The sequence below is a fragment of the Dendronephthya gigantea genome, unplaced genomic scaffold (assembly GCF_004324835.1).
Source record: "Dendronephthya gigantea isolate DGI-Jeju-01 unplaced genomic scaffold, DenGig_1.0 000371F, whole genome shotgun sequence".
Taxonomy (NCBI): Eukaryota; Metazoa; Cnidaria; class Anthozoa; order Malacalcyonacea; family Nephtheidae; genus Dendronephthya; species Dendronephthya gigantea.
The window spans coordinates 26,864-43,737 of NW_021163381.1; the positions used below are offsets into that span (position 1 = coordinate 26,864).

The window sequence follows — 16,874 nt, forward strand, 5'->3', positions numbered from 1 at the left end:
CTGGATTTCCTCTTGCAAATAAATGTTAGCCAGCGAAATATTTGCATATTTTCTTTTGAATTGAGAGCAGTCAAATTGAACAAATTTCTTTATTTAGGTAAAATGTCACCAGTTGGTTATCTTACTTGAATACACACTGCTTCTTCTATTGCAGGTCAAAGTATCCTCTTCTATTGTTGAGAACAATACGTTAAGAACGCTAACTGGCAGTCCGAGTTCTTAAACGAGGTTTTATTCTGTCGAATTTTTTCATCTTGCATCTTGCATCATATAATCATGTTTACATATCAAAAGAACAATAGATGAATATATGAATATACACTGGCACCCCCCTAATTACGCTTTTAGCTACGGCCCTGCGTACAGTTGTCACAGCTGAAAATGGACCCCCCCCCGGTCCATATCTATATTTGTACCGGGGATCCGCTAGCCGATAGAGACCTACGGGGTCCAATTCGGGGTCCGACTCATACACATAATATTCAACCACCATCACATTGCAAAATGAAGTTTAGTCTTCTAGCTAAATATATAGAAGCCTCGCGATAGAAATATATTCGCGCTGCAAAGGCTGCTGATTTTAAGGGATTAAAAGTGCGCTCAGACTTTATTGTTTAATCTTTTGAAAGGATATCCTTCATTGAATTAGCTCTATCATTTTCGTCAAGACTACAGATGATATAATTTATGTTTTTTAATCTATTTATTTGTAATTTTTTTCAAATTGTTGTTTTGCATGTGTGCATATGCGCTCCTTTGGAAGTTACTTTGAGTTTAATATCATTTTTCGCGACTAATGATTGCGAATAATTATTATATATACCACTTGACAAGGTTGTTCTTCGTAGCGCTTCATTGGTCGAGAGAGAATCACGCGGGAGTGACGAAATATTGATGTCGCTCACTGGACTCCCTGCAGAGTGAGATAAGGCGTTATTTCCCATGGGAAATAAAAACTTTAGTCAAGTGCTGCGCACCTGGGCATGCAACCTTTAGACTGGTTCTTCATTTGAAATTATGTATTTCATGAGTAGATACTTCCCTGTCCACCGGGTAGAAAATTGTTTGGGGGTGGGGAGTTATCTCACTGCGAAGAGACCAGTTAACAAGAGAAAAAACATTAAGATAAACAGATTTAATAAGTACATTTTCGTCTTTTCAAAAAAAAGTAACCAAGTAGATTTATATCAATTTTTTATTTGGTTGTATACTTACTGGTGCAGTGTATTAATTTTAGGCTTACATAAAGTCTTAAATATTTTTATTATACATTATAGTAGTAAAAGCAATTTGACTAGCTAATAGTTGACAAATAAATTACGCAATCACGCAAAATTCAGTTATCTGCTTGCAGATAACTGAGTGAGCCTGTGGTGGTTAACAAGCGGTATTCATTTGAATGTATTTATGTATTAATAATTGATGTATTTTTGGATGTTGCCTTTAAATAAGGTTTTTCATTCGTTAATACTATATTTACTATTCTTCAAATGTATAATAAAACAATTATTGAATTCGGTTTTTGTGGGTAGCCTGCGCATGCGCGGCTAACCACTATGTAGTCGAAAAACTGTCCGGATGAACACCGCGGAAAAATGTCTGCGCACGCGCCGAAATATCAAAATATTATGGTAAATCTAAATATCAACTTTTGGAACAAAACATGCCCATTATTTGATAAAAATATAAGTTAAGAAAAGGCAAAAATATACAAGACGGCCAGACAGAACATAAATTAAAAGCCTTCTAGCATTTAGAGTATCGAACGAACTGGAATTCACGGTAAATTTTCCTTTTTTTCACGGGGTGGCTTTAGAATATTTTTCGAAAACAAAAGTTTAAACCTAAAAGTTAAGAAAACCCGCGGAAAGTTAAGCTTTCTAATCTATTTAAATTGTAAAATACATCTTAATTTTCAATCATTGAGAACACGCAAACGTCTCGTATCTGGCGACATATCTTTTTTTAATAAAACGTGTCTCAATCAAAAGTTCGGAAACTGTCGTTGCTTATTTGATAAACAAAATGTTTGAGACGAAAAATTTGTCAACAGTCACCTTTTACAGGTGTTTTTGTAGGATGCCACTTCTAGGACTCGCTGGACGTTTTTTCTCTTAGTTTCTATAATGCAGTGTTTATTTATGCCATCGAAATTTGGATTTGAAGACACGAATGAAATCACTCCTTTTTACCGCCATTTTTAGCCTTCGGAAACGTTCGGAACCGCTTTTTAATTATTTTTAATCTCACTTACAGGCAGAGTTGACGCGTGCGCAGACGTTTTTCCGCGGTGTTGTCCGGATGTGTCTGTCTGTCTGTTGCCACATGTTCGGCAATCGTCGGATATACGAGAGATGAACGAGAGATGACGAACGTACTGTTCGTTCTACTTCCGGAAAATTTCATGGCTTTCGGATGAGAGAACCGAACTACGTTAATACGTTTGTCAAATTTTAAAGCAAAGGTGAGTACTTTAAAGTTTGTGTATTTTATCTGACATTTGTTATTTTAATCGCTCGTTTTTCTACCGTGGTCGAGGAATTTCGATCGCAATCGGATTATTGGAGCGTAGATATATATTCGGGGCAAACTTGCCTGCACTGACGGTTTGTCAGGCGCTCTACGTGTCGGAGGTGCACGTATCAAAAATCAAAATCAAACAAATAACCTGGAGCCATTGTTGCTCGCACTGCTCGTCATAGAGCAGGGTACTATTCACGTGAAAGGCCACGTATCAAAACTAAACCTAGCCATTGTGCAGGTATTGAAACTAAACCTAGCCATTGTGCAGGTATTGAAATCGAACCCAGCCATTGTGCGGGTGTATAAAACGACAGCCGTTGTGCTCGTACAAACAAACTATTTAACATCGCTGCCAACTTGCAACCCAAATATACCTGCCGACTTGCTGGCAGATTACTGACAAATAAGAGACTTTATAAATTCAAGAATTGACATTTGGTTTCTGAGTTCTAGACCATAAATATGGGTGTTACTATTGAAGTTTATCGCGCCAGGATTGGTTCACATCACAATTTTACAGATTGTCGCAACAGTCTGTGTCGTCTTAAAGGTATACTTTGGAATCAATTACTATTAATGTTTTACTTTAATGTATTCTGCTTGCCTTATCTCAAGAGCCAATTGCATAATAGCCAAAAAAACAGTGACTTATTCTTATGGTATGTTCAAATGATATACTATCACAATGTTTATGTGCCATTATTACTGAGACTTTCAAATGATGTGGAGGAAAATCCAGGTCCTAGGACTATAAATGATATAGTTGACCCTGCTTGTACAATCCATGCTGATTTTAATCAAGGTAATGAGCTAATGTTTGGTGTGAATGCTGGTAAACAGTGTGTAGCTATGTCATTATATGCAATTGTTTACAATGAAATTAAATCTGTCAATATTTGGGACAAGTCAATTCTAAACTCAATTTTAGTAAGTGGAAACAGTTTGTATTGTGTTATCAGCCAAAGTATAAATAAGAGTTATTTATTATTACCTGATGTGCCTGAGTTTGTAGACATGCTGTTGGCTGTTGCTGTAGATTTGCCAACTACCACATGCTCTGTTCAACTGATGGGAGTTGAGAATGTGAGTCCTTACTCATCTTGCTTTAAATGCAAAAAGAAAATTGACAATGGAAACATCCTGTCAAACTCAACAAAGGTAAGATGCCCAAACCCAAAATGCTCCATGTTGCAAAAGAAATCAGCATGTGTACAACACTGGTATGCCCAGGCACTGGTTGAGGAGGTTTCAACGAAGAAAAAGGTTTCTCTCATGTTCTTTGATGATGCAATAATGCAAGCAGTTTTTCTTGCCACTAGTCAATATGATATGGACAAGAAAGATCTTAACAAAGATTTCATTGAGGATAAACTACTTGATCTGCCAGATCATTTTACAGTAACATATAACAAAGAGTCCAAAATTGTTTCAAATGTCTCGCATTAACAACTTTTAAGGACATATCTGAACAATCTATGTATGTATGATCTATGTATCTGAACAATATTTTAAAGATTTTTGTTCAGTTGAAATGCACGTTTGTTTTAAAGTTTTGTTTCATTGAGGATAAACTACTTGATATGCACATTAACATTTAAGCATAACAATTTTGAAGGACTCATCTATGTATCTGAACAATATTTTAAAGATTTTTGTTTAGTTGAAATGCATTTGGGTTAAAAGTTTTGTTTTTAAAAAATTGTTTTGTTAGTTATGTTCAAATAAAAGCTTCTTTTTAAACTTTGAAGCATTTGGTTATAATAGCTGCATGCCCACAGGCGAAAAATTGACAGCCAGGTGAAATATTGTATTATAATTCATAAAATAGGCCAACTTGGTACTGATACTACTGATTGTTACTGCCTTTTTCTATATGGTAATGCTTTATTAGTTGTTTAAAATTAACTGACCCCTAATATTGACCAATTTTACTTCCTTGGAAAACTCGCATACAATGTCAATGACATGGCTACATTAAATCATTGCTTTGACTAACATAATTCAACGCTCACCGACCATCGCTTTTTCGAAAACTACGCATTTCCTTTCTTCTGTAACTATACTTTTACATATGTCACCACTCTGTTGTCAAAAATGTACCCAACGCAAAAATTATAAGCATTAGTTGATATTTACTTGCCACTATAGCAGCCTGAAGTTTGACATTGAATACAATTTCTTTGCCAAACCATACCTTTATCGCAGCCAATGTTTTGCAAATGTTTTAGAGGCTACCCACATGTACGCACTGCGTACCTATTTTTGTGATATGCAGAGTAATATCACAAAAACCTCATCCAATAATAGTTTATTATTGCAAAATCAAAATGGCGGACGTCGCTTGTCTCCCTAAAGTCAGGGCCTTGGCTTCGCCTCGTAAAATATCGACCGTTCTCAGGTTCCCAAACACAATTTTTCCTTCGGTTGACAGTGAATAAGTGTTAATTAATTACTCATGCGATGGCGAATACAATTCGGGATTAGTCTAGCGAAGCAGGGTGAGTCGGTTTTGGCAATTTCACGACCAAGACGCATGCATATTGGCATGATAAAACCGAAAAAATATTTGAAGCGCCTGGTCGAGATCCTTAAGCATTCGTGCCCAGCAACTCTAGGTTTCAACACGTATTTTTTTGCGGATTGCAGATTTTTTATGTACACTAGTACTGTATATCTAAGGAAAATGAATATAACGAACTGGATGCTTCAACAACCTTTGTCGAAATATAAGCCATGCTTGACTTTCTGACTTTTATCCATTATTTTGTAGTTTTGGCTTTCGGGCCTTTCTTAGATTCTCTAGGGATATTTAATTTGTTTGCGTAGTAACTTTCCGCCATTTTGTTTTGTCATGTAATAATTAATCTCATTATCTCAACTAATTCGTCCACCATTTTGTGTGAAACTGGATGCGCCTGATGGCCATCTAGGGCAGTTAATACAGCACTGTCCCAAATGCATGTACAAAAATAAATGCGACCATTTCAATTCACCAAGTTCAACAACAAAGGAAAACAATGTTGTGATTTTGACAAATATGATATGTTCAAGTCCAGATAAGATTTATTTTTCCACGAATCTCGTCTTTCGTAATTAATTTTTATGATAGTTGTTTTATCTCGTAGAAAAGTTCTGTATTTCGACTGTGTCAATGTTCATCAACGAAAGGATGCCTCAACGCTTCGTCAGCATAAGGTCTCTCATCAATTTTATGATTGATCAGCCACGACACAAAATTTTGAGCTTTGCGATCACCAAGTTTATTCAAGCCAATAGAGTTCCCTTTCGAAATATTTCTCATTCGATCAAGCCTAGAACCAAAAGGGTGTTCACCTTTAGTTAGGACGTAGAAAGCAATCATACCCGCGACCTGGACATCTGATTTCTTTTTGAAACGACACTTCTCATTTTTCTCAATGGCTTGAGTTACTTCCGATGGCATCCATCCAGGAGTACCTTTGGCGAATGTCACAACTGTCGTTTGTTCGTCATTTAGAACGCGGCTTATTCCAAAATCTGCCAATTTCATGCGACCTTCGATATCAACCAGGACGTTTGATGGTTTAAGATCTCTGTGTAATATTCCTTTACCATGAAGAAATTCAAGTCCAGATAGAATTTCCCTAATCATTTGTGGACCATGCTCTTGTAGATGTTCAATACTGGATGCATCAACAAGTTCCCTCAAGTCTTCCTCGCAAAGATCAACAATGAGATACATGAGCACATCGTCATGATCACGGTGAAAATGACGATAGCTCACTATAAATGGACAGCTGTTCGTTTCAATAAGACTCATGATTTCTTTTTCGTTTTCAGCTGTTTTGTCGTCACTTTGCACCAAAATTCTCTTAACTGCAACTTCGCTTCCATCTTTCATGAGACCAACATAGACACAAGAAGAACCACCATCGCCAATTTTGAATTGACTCTCTGCGACAAAAGCCTGCATCGGTATTTCAGTCTATTGAAGAAAGAGATGGTTATTAGATGCAGAGGCATCGGACGCAATCAAGGGCAGTGCAGGGGGCAGAAATCCGAAGAAAGGCACTTTAATGGTTTACTAAGGCCAACACGGAGAAAAATAAGTTTGATAGCGTTATAGCGCCTGTCCTTTATTCAAACTTCAAATAAATAATAGATTTGTTACGGAATTCAACGTTTTGCATTTCTGCTTTTTCAATAAACCCATATTGAAGAACAAAAATTACAAAATAAGACATTCAATGTCCATGAGCATATAAAAGGCAAGCTGCCTTTTCTGCTTCCGTCGACGAAAAGGTTTAACATAAATTACCCCTTTGAGCTACTATATTGAATTGTCCCTGGTTGCTACGACCCAGCAGCGAGGGAAAATACCTAAATCCAGTTTTCCGCTTATCATCAAACACTCTCTTTAAACACACCCATTAAAAATTATCTTGCAGGTAATTTTACCAAAACCGCAGCGTGATCCTGCACGAGTACACCACAAGGTAATTAGCAAGCAGCCAATTAGCAACGTTCGCTAATGCTCATGACTGTTGTTAAAATTGTGGCATTATCATGCAAACATATCCGACGCATTGTATATCTAAAGCTCATAGGGGTAACTTCTGTTACCATTTACCCTGTCTACCATTTCAGAGTTTTTACAATCCACCGATTTTGCACTAATTTGCTGATTTGCATAAAACCATGAGGAAAGTGATAAAAAATATTTACAGAAATTTATGTAAATATTGTTGCGTCAAGGACTGCCTAACAGTTCATCTAGAGTATATTGGGGTAATGCCGTACCCACCTGTGAGACATTCTACCTCGCTTCATGTAGCTAATAAAAACACTTTGTTCAGTGCATTTTTTTAGTAATTAAACATTGGTCCTGGGGGATGGAGTGTTGCCGAAGGTCACCCTCTACCCCATAGACTCGCATAAATCTACATGCATTCGTGTCTAAACCTAAGTAAAGAATGACCTCATGGGGATCTATGACCCCTTTGGACATTTAGGATATCTATCTGGGGAGCTATGACCCCCTTCTTGGGTGAAGATCAATACTGGGGAGCACTTAAACCCCTGAGGACGTGCAACATGGGGATCCACGACCCCTGAGGACGCCAGAGTCCTTGGCTAGGACTACATAATTAATTGTACCATAAACTACATGAATTAAGCTGTAGCGAGCCTATAAGGGGTAACTTTGACCTCTACATTATATTTGAAGCACTTCTCTCTCAAAAACCATTTCTCCCACAACTAATTGTGCGTTTGGTGTCTCGGTTGGGCCTTTAATGATTTATAACGTTGTTTCTATCCAAACTCAGTTAATTTGAAAAATTACCTTTTCTAACATGTTGCAGTTCATTCTTTTCAACATCTCAATCTTCTCACCATGTTTTAAAGACTTTTTGAGACTATTTTGAGATTCTTCGATAAGAATTGGCTTCATTTGGCTTCGTTCGACAAGAATTTTCCAGCTCTCGGAACAACCCTGTTCTTTTGCCTGATGAGATCCACCAAAGCTGAATTGTTTGCAACAGCCATCCTAATGATGTCAGTGCCAAGAGTATGAGCGCTGATGTTACCTTTAGGAGTTATGTCAGCACCCTGTTCAACTAAATATTTAATAATTTCTAATGCACCAGTATCTACAGCAGCGTGTAGGACGGTCCAACCGTCAGTATATTTACTATTTACATCAGCGCCATTTTTCACAGGTGCTTTGTGATATCCAGGCTACCTTTAGTAACAGCAGTGTGGAGGACTGTCCACCCGTCAGTATTCTTTCCATTTACATCAGCGCCATTCTGAACGAGGTATTTTACCATATCTAGTGTACCTTTATTAACAGCACTGTGCAGGACTGTCCATTTGTCAGAATTCTTACCATTTATATCAGCGCCATTTTCAACGAGATATTTTACCACCTTTAGCGTACCTTTCGTAACGGCGCTGTGAAGCACTGTTCGTCCGTTCGTCGTCTTACCAATTACATCAGCGCCATTCTCAACCAGGTATTTTACTATATCTATCGTACTTTCAGTAACAGCGTAGTGCAACACTGTCCTACCGTATGTATTCTTACCATTTACATCAGCGCCTTTTTCAACAAGATATTTCACCATTTCTAGCGTACCTTTAGAAACAGCGTAGTGCAGGACAGACCATCCGTCAATATACTTGCCATTTACATCAGCACCCTTTCCAATGAGATATTTTACCGTTTCGTGTGCTCCTTTAGCAACAGCACTGTGCAACACTGTCCACCCGTTACTATCCTTGCCATTTACATCAGCACCATTTTCAACAAGGAAACTTACCATTTCTAGCGTACCTTCAGTAACAGCACTGTGAAGCACTCTCCATTTATCAGGATCCTTGCCATTTACATCAGCCCCATGTTCAACAAGATATTTTACCATATCAAGCTTACTTCCAGTAGCAGCACTGTGTAGAACTGTCTTTCCGTCAATATCCGTGCTATTTACATCAGCGCCGTTTTCAACAAGATATTTCACTATTTCTGGCTTACCTTTAGCAACAGCACTGTGCAGCACGGTCGACCCGTCAGCATTTTTGCTGTTAATGGCATTCACAGCTGCGCCTTTTTCAACAAGATATTTCACTATACCCAGCGTACCTTTACTAACAGCTGTGTGTAGAACTGTCAACCCGTCAATATCCGGTCTATTTACATCAGCGCCGTTTTCAACAAGATATTTCACTATTTCAAGCTTACCTTTAGCAACAGCACTGTGCAGCACTGTCGACCCGTTAGTATTTTTCCTGTTAATGGCATTCACAGCAGCGCCTTTTTCAACAAGATATTTCACTATATCCAGCGTACTTTTAGTAACAGCAGTGTGCAGTACTGTCTTTCCGTCAGTATTTTTACCTTTTACTTCAGCTCCCTTTTCAACAAGATATTTTACCATTTCTAGTGTACCTTTGCTAACAGCATAGTGCAATACTGTCCATCCATCAGTATACTTGCCATTTACATCGGCACCTTTTTCAACAAGATATTTCATGATTTCTTGCTTACCTTCAGTAACAGCATTGTGCAGCACTGTCCACCCATCAGTATCAATTCCATTTACATCAGCGTTATTTTCAACAAGATATTTTACCATTTCAAGCGTACCTTCACTAACTGCAAAATGCAGCACTGTGTCCCCATTAGTATCTTTACCATTTACATCAGCCCCATGTTCAACAAGGTATTTTACCACATCTAGCTTACTTTCAGTAACAGCGCTGTGTAGAACTGACCTCTCGTCAAAATCCGTGCTATTTACATCAGCCCCGTTTTCAACAAGGTATTTCACTATATCTAGCTTACCTTTAGTAACAGAAGTGTGCAGTACTGTCCTTCCGTCAGTATTTTTACCTTTTACATCAGCTCCCTTCTCAACAAGATATTTTATCATTTCTAGTGTACCTTCGCTAACAGCATAGTGCAATACTGTCCATCCATCAGTATACTTGCCATTTACATCGGCGCCGTTTTCAACAAGATATTTTATGATTTCTAGCCTACCTTCAGTAACAGCATTGTGCAGCACTGTCCACCCATCAGTATTCTTTCCATTTACATCAGCGCCATTCTGAACGAGGTATTTTACCATATCTAGTGTACCTTTATTAACAGCACTGTGCAGGACTGTCCATTTGTCAGAATTCTTACCATTTATATCAGCGCCATTTTCAACGAGATATTTTACCACCTTTAGCGTACCTTTCGTAACGGCGCTGTGCAGCACTGTTCGTCCGTTAGTCGTCTTACCAATTACATCAGCGCTATTCTCAACCAGGTATTTTACTATATCTATCGTACTTTCAGTAACAGCGTAGTGCAACACTGTCCTACCGTAAGTATTCTTACCATTTACATCAGCGCCTTTTTCAACAAGATATTTCACCATTTCTAGCGTACCTTTAGAAACAGCGTAGTGCAGGACAGACCATCCGTCAATATACTTGCCATTTACATCAGCACCCTTTCCAATGAGATATTTTACCGTTTCGTGTGCTCCTTTAGCAACAGCACTGTGCAACACTGTCCACCCGTTACTATCCTTGCCATTTACATCAGCACCATTTTCAACAAGGAAACTTACCATTTCTAGCGTACCTTCAGTAACAGCACTGTGAAGCACTCTCCATTTATCAGGATCCTTGCCATTTACATCAGCCCCATGTTCAACAAGATATTTTACCATATCAAGCTTACTTCCAGTAACAGCACTGTGTAGAACTGTCTTTCCGTCAATATCCGTGCTATTTACATCAGCGCCGTTTTCAACAAGATATTTCACTATTTCTGGCTTACCTTTAGCAACAGCACTGTGCAGCACTGTCGACCCGTCAGCATTTTTGCTGTTAATGGCATTCACAGCTGCGCCTTTTTCAACAAGATATTTCACTATACCCAGCGTACCTTTACTAACAGCTGTGTGTAGAACTGTCAACCCGTCAATATCCGGTCTATTTACATCAGCGCCGTTTTCAACAAGATATTTCACTATTTCAAGCTTACCTTTAGCAACAGCACTGTGCAGCACTGTCGACCCGTTAGTATTTTTCCTGTTAATGGCATTCACAGCAGCGCCTTTTTCAACAAGATATTTCACTATATCCAGCGTACTTTTAGTAACAGCAGTGTGCAGTACTGTCTTTCCGTCAGTATTTTTACCTTTTACTTCAGCTCCCTTTTCAACAAGATATTTTACCATTTCTAGTGTACCTTTGCTAACAGCATAGTGCAATACTGTCCATCCATCAGTATACTTGCCATTTACATCGGCACCGTTTTCAACAAGATATTTCATGATTTCTTGCTTACCTTCAGTAACAGCATTGTGCAGCACTGTCCACCCATCAGTATCAATTCCATTTACATCAGCGTTATTTTCAACAAGATATTTTACCATTTCAAGCGTACCTTCACTAACTGCAAAATGCAGCACTGTGTCCCCATTAGTATCTTTACCATTTACATCAGCCCCATGTTCAACAAGGTATTTTACCACATCTAGCTTACTTTCAGTAACAGCGCTGTGTAGAACTGACCTCTCGTCAAAATCCGTGCTATTTACATCAGCCCCGTTTTCAACAAGGTATTTCACTATATCTGGCTTACCTTTAGTAACAGAAGTGTGCAGTACTGTCCTTCCGTCAGTATTTTTACCTTTTACATCAGCTCCCTTCTCAACAAGATATTTTATCATTTCTAGTGTACCTTCGCTAACAGCATAGTGCAATACTGTCCATCCATCAGTATACTTGCCATTTACATCGGCGCCATTTTCAACAAGATATTTTATGATTTCTAGCTTACCTTCAGTAACAGCATTGTGAAGCACAGTCCACCCGTTAGTATCCTTTCCATTTACATCAGCACCATTTTCAACGAGGTATTTTACCATTTCTAGCGTACCTTTACTAACTGCAAAATGCAGCACGGTCTCCGCATCAGAATCCTTTCCATTTACATTGGCGCCCTTTTGAACGAAATATTTCACAATTTCTAATGATCGAGACTGTATTGCACTTTGGAGAGCTCTGCAATCATCTTGAAAATTATGTTCAGGGCCATATTGCACAAAATACTTAACAAGATCAAGTAAACCATTTCTTGTCGCGTTGCAAAGAACTGTTTCACCTTCTTCGTTCTGGGAATAAATGTCTGCTCCATGGTCAACTAAATATTTAACAATTTTTTGATCTACTGGACTAAACTGAAAAGCACGCCAAAGAATTGTCTTCTTCCAACGATCTTCTTTGTTTTCACCACATTCAACTTGCTTTCTCAGTTCGTCCCAAAATTTCTGTTTTCCTTCTTCACAGACGTTTGTACTTCCACTTGCCCCTTGCTTTTTATCACTTTCTATATATGGGGTATTAACATAATAAATTCGTACAACTTCAATGCAAACTTGATAGTTATTTGTTAAACACAGTCTGAATATGACTTTTTATTCAGTACTTTCGTTTACTTTCATGGCCTTTCTTATTTCCTTGACGGCCTTTAAGTTTCAATGTAAATATATATCTTCACACAAATTTGCTTATTTTGAAAAAATGAGTAAAGTAATTGTATTTTGGTATAATTAATGATATTAATAGAGCGAAAAAGAGCGCATTTAATGCCAAAATGATACCAGTGTTTACAAATTCAACCGAGCACGTAGCGTGAGTTGATTTGCCAACCACGAGTATGATTTTGGCATCTATTGTATATCTTGTAAATGCTGCAATTCCACTGACTAAAGAGTGCGATTTGAGCATTAATTGCATTCTTGCTCATAGGCAATCACCATTAAGGATACAAAATGTCATTTCTAAGTTATGCTCTATTTTATTAATTTCAAATTGTACTATTTACCAAGGATTATTCTGATGAAAATTGACAATTGATCTTTTTTATGATGATATAAAACGCTAAAGTCTAATGTTACACGAAGTTTGATTGGCAGGATAATTTTAAGGAGCCAATCAAATTTCGTGCAAGATCAGACTTTCGGCGTTTATCGACATTTTAAGAAAGGTCTATTATATTATTGAAGTTCAAGTGCCTATATACCATGGTTGCAGATTTTAAGGTATTTTATAAATCTTTGCAATACGTTATGTTATGACTATTATTGAGTCGTGCAATTAATGATGGTAATAGAACGAATGGGAGTGAAAGTAATGCCCAAGTCATACGAGCGTTTACAAAACAAAGGTTTATATATCTAAAGATACAATTTTTTGAAATTCATTACAATTCATCAGAACAATGCTTAGTAAATAGTAGAATTTGAAATTATTAAGATTTAGTATAATTTATATTTTGTATCCTGATTGCTGCTTGGCTAGTTGTATGTACTAATGGAGTGATTTTTATTAGCTATGAGCAAAAGAGCAATTACAACTCGAAAGCGTTGCCAATGAAATTGCAGCATTTTCCAAAGATTACAGAAGATATATAATTAGAGAAATCACTGTGCTTCTCTTGACAAATTAGGGTCCAGAAATTTTGTCATGTTAATATCAAGACGACAAGCCGAATACTTGAAGAATGCAGAGAGAACCTCCATGCACGTTTCGAGGAAGGGCTTTTTTTGAAGTTTTTGACCTCGGTTCTTGACCTTGGTTCTTAGATAAATGTTCTATAAATAGAGATTACTTCATGATTTTCGAGTTGTGAAGGATCGCAAAACGAACGAATGAGCGCAGCGAACGAGTGAGTTTGCGATCCTTCGCAACGAGTGCATAATAAAAATCGTACAAACGAGCCAACCATGAAGTAATTTGTTTATTAAATGTGTATAGAGATCAATTTGACAACGACACGCTTTTAATATACAAAAACACAGCGAGCAACAAAATCGAAACTTTATGCATCAAAACATATTTATTACCGTTCAGTTTCTTTGTAATTTTGTTCAAAAGAAGTTAGATACTCTTTCCGAAAGATTTGAGAATGTGCTGAATGTAAAAATATCTTGAATATGAGAATTATGTTTTGAATCTCACTCCTATATTTCGACGCCATCTTGAAAGAAAATGTAAACAAATTGCCGCCAAAATGACATACGACAATTTTTCACGTGTGAAGAATATCGTACGTCCAATCAAAAGCCGTGTAAGGCATTTTTTCACGCGTGAAAAACATCGTACGTCCAATCAAATTGCATAAAATTAATTTACACAGTTATTTTTATTTCATCTTCTGCTGTGCATAAATCTCTATACACATATAATAATAAAGGAATACTAAATGATTTCCGTTCAGGATAGCGTGATACTCCACGCGGGATATTGCAAGACTTTTCGAAAGCGTGAAGAAGCACGAATCGTAGGCGAGTGTTTTATTACGCTTTCTGAAAGTCAAGGAAGCATTTAGTATTTGCTTTATAAAATAAATACAATGAGACATTTGTAACTTTTCGTGCGGGATTCTCTCATCCTGCACGCCTACTAACCAAATTGCGAGTTTCATTCCACTTATTATAATTACAAAATTTCATACCATTATGACATTTTTCGTTTTCAATGTTTTCTCCTTGATGTTCCACTTCAATTCCTTTTTGTTCATTATTAACAACAGGCTTGGATTGTTTATTTCCCCGCGCAGATGTATCATCTAATTTCCCAGATGTTCCTGTACGATTCTTTTCTGCCAAAGTTAAACTTATGTCACTCTCCTCACGCTGGGATATGATGACATTATTATTTTCCATGGATTCAGTCATTCTCATCTTATTTGGCGAAGTCGCCATCTTTGAGCAAAACGGCTATGCCTAAAACAATTCAGACTTTATATGACAATGGCATGTTGCATGTGCACCTTTCTAAAAAGCAAACTTCTATTCAATTTTTAAAACGCATAGCAGAATTACATACATGAAACAACCCCTCGTAATGTCAAACGAAGCGGAATATTTCCTAAGCCAGAACTCAGGCTAAGTTAATGATTTATGAAATGACTCGAATGAGAGGAAAGCTCATAAATGTTTCTATTTTGCAGAAACCAATACAGTCATAAAAGTGAAGTAAACATCGCCCGTTTTCCCAAGGTATTAAGCAGGCAATTTAGTCATTATGTATTGTCATTGTTCACTGCAAACACACAGCAGTATTCTAATACATCAACCACCTTGACATGTTAACAAGAATTACGATTAAAGGAAATTAACTTAAGCTGGGCTCTGAAGAAGAAATTATCCTCATTTTATTATATGGATGGGGGTATTTTACTGAGGAATAAAAAACTCGTAGAACTCATACGCCACTACATCCGGGGTACAGTGCGGATATTTTTCGTATGTGACATGTTACGTCATGAAATGTCATGTTTATGTCATATAAATGTCATACGGTACGTCATGTTTAGGGGTGACATAACGAGTTTTAAAAATTTTCCGGCCACTTTCATTGCTGTTGTTGTGAAAATACAAATGTCTTTGGTTCGTATGTAAAACGGAATTAACGTTGGATATACAAACGAAAACAATTGAAAGACATTTTAGATACGTAAAATTTATTCTAATTTAATGTTTAGGCTAAAATTTGAAAAATATTCGCTTTTATAATGGTCCTTCATGGCTTGTGTACTTTTGTTACTCTGAATTTAGTGGATATAATCAACAGAACATGCATTACACGGTCCCCTCGGAGAAATAAGTTTTATGTTCTCGTGAACAATTTCTCACGAGTGAGCGCAGCGAAAAGATTGACCCATTTACTGCCTTTAAAAAAGTTATACCCTACAATATTCTAAAAAGTGACGAGACAACATCGATTCTCAAACTGTCGCTTGGGAATACTTTGTATTTGTATATTTATTTGTATTTATTTGTATTTGTATTTAATAAAATTACTTTGCAACCTAAAGGCTGAATTGTATACAGTTAAAACTATTGTATCATTAAAATTATAGCTAAATACTTTACCACATCACCGAAGGGCTCAAACTATACGCAATAATTTGATGCCTGGTTGCCATTTAATCTATGCATGTTGTGAACATGTCATTGTGGCTGATGTGATAGAATATTTCTATGTGCGTGCAGTCATGCAACAATGAATTCAGAAATAATAAAAGATAAATTTATATCTGAACTATTTGTCATCGGTTAAAATTACTTGTTCACGACACATTTACGATTAAATGGAAAACACGCTTAATTGGGGTTGTATATTGAAGCATTTTTAATCACCGTAACAGCGTTCGCTTTCGTCGAATGAAATCCGGCAGTCACACGGCTACGAATTTGCGAATATGAAACCCTAAATTTAGTGCCCCTACCTAAGGATAACCATTGCCGGTTGATTATTGGCGAGATATATCGTGGTCTCTAAGTTTAGCGTGAACATAGCCCAAGTCACTCATGAGTAAAATTCCTCTAACGTAGCAATCGATAAAGTCTGTTTTGAAGTTAAGTAATTAGACCATTAGTTCACAATCCTTGCGCAAATGCACTGCATTTCACAAAATTTCTTATGGATTCTGAGCACTGTCGTACTGAAACAAATTATTGTGATAGAACACAAGGTTATTTATCAAATTCCTGGCTTCAATGGTTTATACCCTACAACATTGACAATATGTTAAATAAAGAGCTTTGTGATCTACACTCCAGCAAACCTACCTTCATCGCTGACTGTCCCCGCTGTCCTCAGTGGCATATAATAAAATTATTATTCGTTATTAGCGTGTGCTGTGATGCTCTCTTAAAACGAAGAAAAAACCTTATTTATTATGAAGTCTAGTTCGCAACATTGTTTAACTATAAAGACCAGAATTCTTTGAATATTTCTTGCAATTATAGGCAATTAGCCACAATAAGGGTTTCCACAATGCAAGGAAATTTCCTTGC

General features: G+C 37.1%; 3 protein-coding genes across 4 annotated transcripts; 1 reads left to right on the forward strand and 2 right to left on the reverse strand.

Moving 5' to 3' along the window:
• The first annotated feature begins 2,914 nt into the window (after positions 1 to 2,914).
• On the forward strand, positions 2,915 to 4,084 carry LOC114542632. 2 transcript variants are annotated; one of them, XR_003689708.1, is made up of 2 exons: positions 2,915 to 3,073; positions 3,234 to 3,506. XR_003689708.1 is itself a non-coding variant. In XM_028562139.1 (2 exons), exons 1-2 carry the CDS (start codon positions 2,986 to 2,988, stop codon positions 3,967 to 3,969), a joined length of 498 nt encoding a protein of 165 aa, XP_028417940.1. In that variant the 5' UTR covers positions 2,915 to 2,985; the 3' UTR covers positions 3,970 to 4,084. The 2 variants fall into 2 exon arrangements, 1 of the variants encoding a protein (XP_028417940.1); XM_028562139.1 differs by lacking the exon at positions 3,234 to 3,506 and adding an exon at positions 3,560 to 4,084.
• Positions 4,085 to 5,671: 1,587 nt separating this feature from the next.
• Positions 5,672 to 9,935, reverse strand: LOC114542621 (2-5A-dependent ribonuclease-like). Its single transcript, XM_028562131.1, has 5 exons — positions 9,896 to 9,935; positions 9,576 to 9,847; positions 8,925 to 9,494; positions 7,847 to 8,008; positions 5,672 to 6,487 (listed from the first exon to the last, which is right to left on the reverse strand). Exons 1-5 carry the CDS (start codon positions 9,933 to 9,935, stop codon positions 5,672 to 5,674), a joined length of 1,860 nt encoding a protein of 619 aa, XP_028417932.1.
• Positions 9,936 to 10,135: 200 nt separating this feature from the next.
• On the reverse strand, positions 10,136 to 16,668 carry LOC114542622 (putative ankyrin repeat protein RF_0381). The gene is made up of 6 exons (XM_028562132.1): positions 16,647 to 16,668; positions 14,525 to 14,795; positions 11,901 to 12,394; positions 11,376 to 11,789; positions 10,428 to 11,294; positions 10,136 to 10,144 (listed from the first exon to the last, which is right to left on the reverse strand). The coding sequence occupies exons 2-6, from the start codon at positions 14,772 to 14,774 to the stop codon at positions 10,136 to 10,138; spliced, it is 2,034 nt and encodes a 677-aa protein (XP_028417933.1). The 5' UTR covers positions 14,775 to 14,795; positions 16,647 to 16,668.
• Positions 16,669 to 16,874: the final 206 nt, after the last annotated feature.

Excerpts from the sequence above, each read along its gene's own strand:
- LOC114542632 (XM_028562139.1), top strand. The coding sequence starts at position 2,986 with ATGGGTGTTACTATTGAAGTTTATCGCGCCAGGATTGGTTCACATCAC. Across the intron at positions 3,074-3,559 it reads CAGTCTGTGTCGTCTTAAAG|ATTTGCCAACTACCACATGC; the intron begins GTATACTTTGGA and ends CTGTTGCTGTAG.
- LOC114542621 (XM_028562131.1), bottom strand. The coding sequence starts at position 9,935 with ATGATAAAATATCTTGTTGAGAAGGGAGCTGATGTAAAAG. Across the intron at positions 9,848-9,895 it reads GAAGGGAGCTGATGTAAAAG|GTAAGCTAGATATAGTGAAA; the intron begins GTAAAAATACTG and ends CTGTTACTAAAG. Across the intron at positions 9,495-9,575 it reads TTGATACTGATGGGTGGACA|TATACTGATGGATGGACAGT; the intron begins GTGCTGCACAAT and ends GTAAATGGCAAG.
- LOC114542622 (XM_028562132.1), bottom strand. The coding sequence starts at position 14,774 with ATGGCGACTTCGCCAAATAAGATGAGAATGACTGAATCCATGGAAAAT. Across the intron at positions 12,395-14,524 it reads AAACGAAAAATGTCATAATG|AAAGTGATAAAAAGCAAGGG; the intron begins GTATGAAATTTT and ends CCCCATATATAG. Across the intron at positions 11,790-11,900 it reads TCGTTGAAAATGGTGCTGAT|TATACTGATGGATGGACAGT; the intron begins GTAAATGGAAAG and ends GTAAATGGCAAG.